Source organism: Solanum verrucosum, unplaced genomic scaffold (assembly GCF_900185275.1).
Source record: "Solanum verrucosum unplaced genomic scaffold, falcon-dt-bn FXZP01000206.1, whole genome shotgun sequence".
Lineage (NCBI taxonomy): Eukaryota > Viridiplantae > Streptophyta > Magnoliopsida > Solanales > Solanaceae > Solanum > Solanum verrucosum.
Window position 1 is genome coordinate 1,379,256 of NW_026020104.1, and position 9,985 is coordinate 1,389,240.

Sequence of the window (9,985 nt, forward strand, 5' to 3'; positions counted from 1 at the left end):
TGGACAAATTACTTCCTACGAGTTTGATTTTGTAACATTTCTTCTTGAAAATGAGTCTCATATATTCTAAAAGTTATGTCCTTTGTGGACTCATTCTCTTTGAGAAAAGGTTGTCAATAGTAAGATAGATTCAATCTTGAGCAACCATTCTTGAGAGTTGGTTGATCTTCCTCCAGGAAATAAACCTTTGGGTTCAAAGTGGATCTACAAAAGGAAAAGAAAGTTGATGAAACTATTGGAAAATACAAAGCAAGATTTGTTGTCATAGGCTTTAGACAATAAGAAAGCCTTGTTTGACACATAATAGCCACTAACAAGGATTACATCAATTCAGATGTTAATTGCGCTAGTTGCGGTATATGACCTTCAAATTCGTCAAAATGGATGTGAAAACATTTTTTTAAAATGAAAAATTGGAGGAAGAAATTTACATGGAACAACCCAAGGGCTTTGTGGTTCTGGTAAAAAAAAGAAAGTCTGTAAACTTGTTAAGTCACTCTGTGGACTAAAAACAAGCGCCCAAATAATGACATGTGAAGTTTGACCAAACTATGTTGGGAAATGAATTCAAGATTAATGAATGTGATAAATGTTTTTACATTAAAGACACTCCAAATCACAAGATCATTATTTGTTTTTATGTTGATGACATGTTGATCATCAAAAGAGACATTTCTGACATAAATGCTACTAAGCATATGCTAGAAAGTAACTTTGATATGAAAGACATTGAAGATACTGATGTGATTGAAAATGTACTCGACAAGTTCAAGCATTTGAATTTCAATATTGTCAATACTCCAATAAATGTGAGATTTGTACTTCAAAAAGAATGAAGGCAAAAGTGACTCACAATTGGATTGTGCTAGAGTATTGAGAATTATGATATATTTCATGAAGTGTACGCGATCAGATATACCATATGCTATTATTAATAAACTAAGTCGGTTCACGACTAATCTCAATCAAACTCATTGGATGACAATGAAAAGAGTTTTGGAGTATTTAAAACATACTTAAAAAACTATTGCTTTGCATTATAACTAATATTCAACAATATTGGAAGAATATAGTGATGCAAATTGAATCACCAGGTCAAATAAAGTAAAATCCACGAGTGGATATGTATTTACTCTTGGTGGAGGAGTAGTCTCTTGGAAATCATCCAAACAGAGATGTATCGCTCGCTCTACTATGAAATCTGAGTTTATCACTCTAGATAAGGTCGGTAAAGAAGTTGAATGACTCCAAAATTTCTTGAAAGATTTTTGGCCCAAACCTTTTAGCTCCAGTATGCATACACTGTGAGAGTTAATTTGCAATAGGTAGGGCATGGAGCATGATGTATAATGGAAATTGTCGACATATATGACGTAGGCATAATATCGTTAGAGAACTACTCTCTAGTGGAATTATCATAATTGACTATGTAAAGTCAAAGGATAATGTGTCGGATCCACTTATAAAAGGCCTAACTAGAGAGGGAGTTGATAGATTATCAAAGGGAATGGGATTATGGCTGAGAACAAGTCATTGTGGCGGTAACTCTACCTAGAAGACTGGAGATCCCAAGATCTAGGTTCAAAGAGATCAAACAAAGTCATTGATGACGATTCAACATTGTCAAAATATTTTTTATGGTTCATTCTCATGATAAGATAATGTTCAGTAACAAGGATAAAGGCATTAGGACTTTATAATGATTCCTAAGTTTGATACAGGGTATATCAAATGGTGTATCTACGGGATAACACATTTAGAAATCACTTATGTAAGTGTGAAGTGTAAGCTGCTTCAAGGAGAATCCGATAAGGCCAGTTCTCTACGCACTTATAAATCGAGACGTGTTCATGGCTGAAATGAACAAAACAATGAGAACCAAAAACAGTTCAAGGGTTGATTGTGTGACTTATGTTTTCTAGGTATACACCAAAGCTCGACGGTTCAAATATATCAAATCTATTGACCGAGTATATCTGATATATGTTCACTATGGAAAGTTCAAAGGGAAACCCATTTATCCAGAGGCAATCAATCCTTAATTACGAATCACACAGTTTTTCATGCATATGTTTTAACAATAGTCATTCCTTATTCATGTGTAGGATTGTTGGGTTTTAAAGCTGTGAATAGGAAATGAAGGGTTGTGACTCTCCTGAAGAGGTGTGACCTTTATGAAAGGTTGTGTCCTTTCTAAAGGGTTGTGACCGTTTGAAAGGGTATGCCTTTTTCAAAGTGTTGTGACATTTCTGAAAGGTTGTCTTCTTTCCAAAGGGTTGTGACATTTACCCTTTGTTGGCTATAAATAGAGAGGTTTTCTCTCATTTTTCTGCATCAAATTCTTTCCTTCTTTTGCATACATTTCTTACAAAACAAAATCGATCGTGTCTGTGTGTGTGATTCGTTGTTGTCATTTTGAGTTCGTTGAAATTATCGAAGTTTGAGGTACCACTACTTCTTTAATGGTTAATCCATTTTATCTTGGGAGGAATTAATCTGCAACCTCGGGTACTTGAGGGGATTAAATTTCTTAAGGACACACGGTGGGTTCTGTGGACTCGGATAGTTCTTTGTGGTTTTCTTTTCATCTTTTATTATTTCTGGTTTGCTAATCTGAATATAGGAGACAACACCTGGTCCCTATAAGATTGCGTATGTGAAAGGACGACAAGACAACTGTCAAAAAAGTTGTCACTTCTAATGTGGTAGGTGCACGTCTTTCCAGAGAGGCAGACTCTCAGCCAATGGGCGGTCCCAAGGAGTTTGTGTTCATTTTGATATAATCACTTAACACAAAACACAAACTTAAGATTCGGCAAACTAAAACTCAAGAGCTTAGAAGAGAAGGCCATCTTCAAGGAAGAACTCAAGCACAAGAACACATACAGCAAGGACATGATCAACAGAAGAAGTGTTTTCCGTACCTGCCACTGTTCTTGAATGTTTGTATTGAGATTAACTTGTAGGATTCGTTTCATTGTTGTTAGAAACGTTTCAAACTTTGTTTGAGTCTTGTAAGAACATAGTTAGGAGTAACTTTGTGTCTTACGGTCAAAAGTCTATATTAATCAGTGATGGTTAATATAGTGGGCAATGGATGCATTGCTTAGGCTCATTAAGTAATAGGTTGTATTACTTTGTTTAGAGATTATGAGGTTAATCTCTATGTGTGGTTGTAAACTGGTTTTTACTTTTGTTTTGAGAAGATTAGTGAAAACAGTTGAAAAGTCATGTGTGACAAGCCGTGGCTTTACTCCCTTGAGCAAAGAGGTTTCCACCTAAAACTCTTGTGCCTGATTCACTTTGTGTTATTCATTTTTTGCACTTTATTCTGTGGGGGACCTGGTCCTGCGAACACTGGTGGACGCGTACATTCCAACATGATCAGCTTCTTTGGTTACAAAAGTTAGTGGAAGAACTCTTATTGTTTGAAATGGGGAAACTTTTTTTTTATACTACCATACAAAGTTGTAATTAGTTTAGTTCAGAATTATGTTTAATATGACTAGACTAAACATATTGAAATTGATCGGCACTTCATCAAAGATAAAGTTACTAATGGCACCTTGAGTTTGCTTCATGTACCGTTAAAAAAACAGCTAATTGATGTGTTTAAGAAAGGCCTCAACAAAAAGACTGTAATATCCTTAATTGGTTTTTTTTTTTTTTTAGAAAATGAAATATTGTATTATATGTTAATATGCATCAATACAAGGTAGAGGCAGCTTGCTGCTGGTACTATATTGGGGCATGGGGACTGGAAGTTGAATGTTGATTGCATTAATTAATTAGCATGGTTTTAGGAACCTTACTTTTTTCCTAGCATAATTATAGGAAGAATATTCTATTTTATTTTAATTATAATTATCTTTTCTTAGTTAGGTAGGATTCACTTATATAAATACCCCATATGATTTATAAAAACATACTAAAATAGGAAGAGGCCTTTTTGCCTCAAATTCAATTGAATAGTACCCTGATGGGTAAAGAAAGGGAAGAAGAAAGGAGGAAAAGAGGGAAGGTCAATGTCAAGAGTTAATCAAAGAGTCAAATACCTGCTTAAATTGTACATCTTCTGACTCCTCTGGACTCAATTCTGTGGTATAGATAATATTAGTAATACGAGGTATTGCTACCTTATTAAAAAAAATATTAATACTACTCCCTCTGTTCACATTTAGTTGTCCAGTATTTTAAACATAAATTTCTATTTTTATTCGTCATTTTTAACATATTAAAAAAAAGACAATTTTTTTAAAATCTATTTTACTATTAACATTCATTACTTATTTATTATATCATTTCTCAAAATTGAAGATTATACATCAATTAATATAAGTAATATTGTGGTAAAAAAATACTCAGATTAATTGTTGTTTCTTAAAGGCATGCTAAAATCTAAGTGGACAAGAAAAAGTGAACGGAGGGAGTATTAAGAAGCAAAGAAAGTTGTAATGCTATTTTTTTTATCACTACTCATGGAAAAATATAGTCTTAAATGCAGATAGAATAATAAATGGAATTCATGGAATGACAACCTACTCTAAAACCTTGTTATATAATATTGTATAGTGGTGCAGCAGAAGTCCTCCAATCACATGACTTGTAATTAGAATTAATTAAGTTTTAGTGAATTAACCTAACCTAAAACGTTGAGTTTGCTAATTGACAGTGACTTAATAAACTCACCATATGATTCTGTAAAGCCCTGTCCTTCAATTGGTAGCCTGATCATGTCATCTGCAGCCATAACAAGTCAACAAAAATATTGATATGACAAATTGAATAATATGATTTCTGTTACCTGTAGCTCTCAATGAAGTTGGGCGTCTTTGTTGGGCCATTGCTAGGGATACTGCTCCATCTACCTTTTATTAAATAATGAATATACACATGTTACAACTTTGCACTTGTTCCACACCATTCACGTTATTTATTGACATAATACATAAACATGATTTTTAACTTGACTTCAACAAACAATTATGTCCTTCAACTTTGAGTGTGCACATATAGACACTTAAATTTATATAAAATTGAACAAGTAGACATACGTGTCCTACGTGACATAATACACGTAGGACCCAAAATTGTCATGTAGGGTGTCATGTAGGACGGATGTGTTTATTTGTTCAATTGTATACAAGTTTAAGTGTTTTACATATGCACACCCAAAATTAAAGGCTATATTTGTCAGCTGAAGCCTAGTATAAAAAAGTTTAAGTGTCTCAAATAGATACTTAAATTTGTATAAAAAAATACCTTGAGTGATGTGAGTTCTCGAAGAGCTTTATCCACTAGTAGCATGCTCTCCACATTCCCATCTCCCGAAAGTTCATTCAAATCATTGCCAATTGTTTCTCTATCCTCTCCGTCGTTGTAAACTATAAAATTAATACTTTTATTATCTCTCTATCCAACAATTGTTGTTCATTAGTGACTTGACGCACCCTTTTAGAAACTATAAATAGATGGATAATTTTACTATATCACTCTTTGAATATATAATAAATACAAAGTCTTGAAAAATATAATAAAGAAATGACTATAATTAATGATAAGGGTAAATTAGGAACTAAGTGCAACATTATCCATTGATTTAATAAAATAGACAAGTATTATTGAACATTCCAAAATAATATAGTGGACAACTATTGTTGGACGGAAAGAGTAATAATCTCACCTAATGAGTTGTCATCTTTAGATTTTTGTCCTGCCTCCAACACAACTTCCAATGGTAAAGGAGCTAGGGATGACCAGTATTCTTGTTTAGCTGCAGCTATATCAGAGTGAATGCCATAAGTTTGGCATAAAGTCCAATAGCGTGCAAGCCAACACCTCTTGAGAACAACCTCTTCCTAAAGTATCAAACTGTGAATTACATAAGTATGCAAAAGGAAAATTGAATAACAATAGAAATTTGTACACTAAATAAATTACATACCATCTCCTCTTCACTCAGTATCATTCTTCTGCTCATAGTTCGCAGAGACTATAACATACATAGTTGCAAAACAAATTAGCAACAACTTATATATTCTATCTACACCAATAATAAATATATACATATGTAAATTACCTCAGCTTCTGTCCGAAGAGCTGCAAGCTCGTCATCCTTTCCACCATGACTTTGTGCTGCAACTTTTAGAGCAGCCTGTCCATTTTCGATTTAAATATATCAATTTTCTGCTGAATGGTTTTAAAAGTGAGAGAGTGTTTCCATTAAATAGAGAGTATAAAGATTAAAAATCCCTAAAGATCCGTCATTTCTATTCCTAAAGATCAGCTATTCTATCTCTACAAATTTGTTATTTGTTCCCTCTAAATCTGCTTTGCTATCCCTCCAAATCAGTTATTCTATTACAATATTTATTTCTATGATTCTACATCTTGTAGCACTATATAATTACATTAATATATACAATTATTCAGCTTTCCATCATGCTAGCAATATACCCCTCAAATTGATGTTGGTGGACCAAGAAGCATCAATTTGCCTACTAGAAACTGATGGTGTTGTCGTGCCATGAATTTTGTTAACACATCAGCTATTTGAAAATCACTAGACACATGTGGAAGAGTAATGACTCATTTATCTACAACTTCTCGTATATAATGACAATCTACTTTGAGGTGTTTGGTTCTCTCATGAAAAAATGGATTAGTAGGAATCTGAATAGCACTTGTATTGTCAGCATGGAGAGGAGTAGGAAATCCAATCTCAGCAAGAAATCCACGAAGCCATTCAACGTCAGAGCAAGTAGTAGACATGGATCGATATTCAACCTCTGTTGAAGATTTTGACACACGATCTTGCTTCTTACTCTTCCAAGATATCAATGACTCTCCGAGAAACATGCACCAACTAGTGACTGAACGATGAGTGTCAGGACATCCCGCCAATCAGAATCACTAAAAGCATTAAGACGAATAGGAGAACCACTTTGAAAGAACAATCCATGAGTAGATGTTACTAGAATATACCAAATGATGCGACGAACAATCACCAAGTGGAGATGACGAAGAGTTTGCATAAATTCACTAACTTGTTGAACTGCAAAAGAGATATTAGGCCGAGTAATAGTAAGGTAATTTAGACTCCCAACTAATTGTCAAAATATAGTTGGATCAGTAAGAAGATCGTCTTCCTCATTACGATACTCCACATTCAATTCCAATGTAGTATCTACGGAGGAGGAATATTGAAGACTATCTAAAGAAATTAGTTCCTGAGTATATTTGTGTTGGTTTAAAAACACACCTGAAACATCATTATGAACTTCCAAACCCAAGAAATATGTAACAGTACCAAGATCTTTCGTATGAAAAGAATCTTTAAGCTGCTGTTGGAGGCTAGTGGTTAATAAAGAATCGATTTCTGTGATAATAATGTCATCTACATACACCAAAAGAAGAACACAACCTGTAGATGTATTCCGAAGAAACAAAGATGAGTCATATTTACTCTGCTCAAATGAAAATTGTAGCAACGTAGACCAAAACTTATCAAACCAAGCTCTAGGAGCTTATTTTAATCTGTACAAAAGACCGCTTCAACTTGCATATATTTGATGTAGGTAATGAGAAAAAAAAAATCAAGTGGAGGTTTCATATAAATATCTTCTTTAAAATCACCATGGAAAAAAATATTTTTGACATCCATTTGATAAAGAGACTAGTTTTGTGAAGTAGCAATGACAATAATAATTTGCACCGTAGCCATTTTTGCTACAGGTGCAAAAGTCTCCTTATAGTCCACCCCATACTTTTGTTTGTTACCAAGAACAACCAATCGAGCTTTGTACCGATCAATAGTTCCATCAAAAAAAAATTTAATTGAATAAACTCATTTACATCCAATTGAGCGGACATTTGAAGGACATGAAACAATGTCCCATGTGTCATTTTCTTTAAGAGCCAAAAATTCTTCCTCCATTGTTTTCTGCCAACATTCATGCTTGAAAGCTTTTGAGTAACAAGTTGGAACAGAAATGTTTGATAAAATAGAGAAAAAGTCATACCAATTGGGAGTATGAGATACTCTGGTAGATTATCGAGTAGGTTCAAGAGGATCGGATCTTGAAGAATTCTGATATTCTAGTTGTGGTGCAATTTTAGGTAGCGGATCAGTGTTAGGATGGGGTAAAGTCGGCCGACATCGTTAATACGCAAATCCAAATTTGAACCTCTTAAAAGAAGATGATAAATCTTCAAAAGTAGGAAGAAAAGGAGAAGCAGAAGATAAATCTACAATAGTAGGAAATAAATACAGATTCTCAAAGAAAACAACATGGATCATAGCAAATAAAACCTTTTTGTGAAGTACTATAACCCATAAAAGGAAATTTTGTAGACAATACATAAATTTTATTGCGCTGCGAAGGAGGCAAATGTACAAAAAAAACACAGCCAAATGTATAAAATCACTATAGTTAGGATTTTGGTGATAAAAACGAAAATATGGAGATTCAAGATTTAGCATTTTAGATGGCAGCCTATTAATTAAATAGACAACAATAGACAAAGATTTTATCCGGTATTTATATGGTACAGAGGACTCAGTCAATAAAATACGAGTGACATCTAAAAGATGTCAATTTTTACATTCAGCAACTCCATTTTGTTGTGGTGTATATGGGCAAGAGCGTTCTAAGTATTTCCTTTTTTAAGAAAGAATTTTTTGAATTCATAAGACATATATTCTCCACTGGAATCAGATCTTAATAATTTGATGCATGTAGAAAAATATGTCTCAATATAAGCCAAAAATATCTTGAACATGAAAAATACCTCACATTTGGATCGAAGAAAATATACCCATGTAAACCGACTATAATCATATATGAATGTCACAAAGTATTTGAAATGAGCATGAGAAATAATTGGTGAAATGCCCCAAACATCACTATGAATGACATCAAAACACCTTGTTGCACGACTACCAAAATTAGGAAAAAGAAGAGTTTTATTTTTGCGTAATTTACTAGTAGAACAATCAATGGAAGCAACTGAACATTGATTTTTATTTCCCAATAACCCGAATTTGATAAATGAGAGATTACACAACAAAAATTGGATGTCCTAAACGCTTATGTCAAACCTCAATTACTTGCGGTAGAAGTATAAGCAAATGATAGAACAGGAGGAATGGAAAAGTGTATAGGAAACAATCGTCCAACTTTAAGCGCCTTCGCGATTATTATATCCGACACCTGACCCTGCACAATAAAACCTTACGAGAAAAATTCACACCTTAATTGTTATCTACCAATTGTCCAACTAACATAAGACTAGTTGAGAGCTTTGGTGAAACAAAATCATTCTTGAAAGTTAGAGTAATGTCCCCAAACTTGGGTAATGGGTAAATTACTACCATTGACAATCTGTATTTGTGATGGACCTTGATACTTACGAATATTTTTTAGGATGCACGTTGAATTGGTCATATGATTGGAAGCACTTGAATCAACAATCCAAAAATTATGTAACATCATTACCTTTTAATCCCAATGTTGAAAATGTTGGCACGATCATTTGTTGTACCATTTCAGGAGTAAGAACTTGTCCTGAAGATGGGTTATCAACGGTGGAACCTTTTATCCCAGCTTGAAAAGCATTGACCCTACAATTTTGAGGGCGTGTGGGACACTCTTTGATAATGTACCCTTGTTACTTACCATAATTATAGAATTTCTTGCTACAATTGCTAGCAATATGACCATATTCCTTGCAAATACAGTATTGAGTTCTAGTCATATCCCTACCCTTTACCTTGAGCAGCAAATGCAATAGTGACATCATTTCTTTCTTAAAAGCGCTTTGGTGTGATAAGACGTTGCTCTTCACTAAGTAATTCCCTAAAATAAACATCCAAAGAGGGAGACGGGTCACGATTCATCAAATTAGAGCAAACACTCTCAAAGTCGGAGCATAATTTCATCAAAAAATGGTCTCGCTTGCTTTGCTCATGAACTGCCTGAATCAC

The 9,985-nt window shown here is 33.9% G+C and overlaps 1 protein-coding gene across 1 annotated transcript in view; it reads right to left on the reverse strand.

Annotated features, from left to right (window-relative positions):
• LOC125825135 (coiled-coil domain-containing protein SCD2-like) overlaps positions 1-9,985 on the reverse strand; it is a 40,596-nt gene that overhangs the window by 22,295 nt on the left and 8,316 nt on the right. Inside the window, exons 9-15 of the mRNA XM_049504472.1 lie at positions 6,080-6,154; positions 5,945-5,992; positions 5,684-5,858; positions 5,263-5,384; positions 4,805-4,868; positions 4,690-4,740; positions 4,056-4,096 (exon numbers count right to left, since the gene is read on the reverse strand). Of these exons, the coding sequence (XP_049360429.1) occupies positions 4,056-4,096; positions 4,690-4,740; positions 4,805-4,868; positions 5,263-5,384; positions 5,684-5,858; positions 5,945-5,992; positions 6,080-6,154 (576 nt within the window). The remainder of the gene's footprint in view (positions 1-4,055; positions 4,097-4,689; positions 4,741-4,804; positions 4,869-5,262; positions 5,385-5,683; positions 5,859-5,944; positions 5,993-6,079; positions 6,155-9,985) is intronic.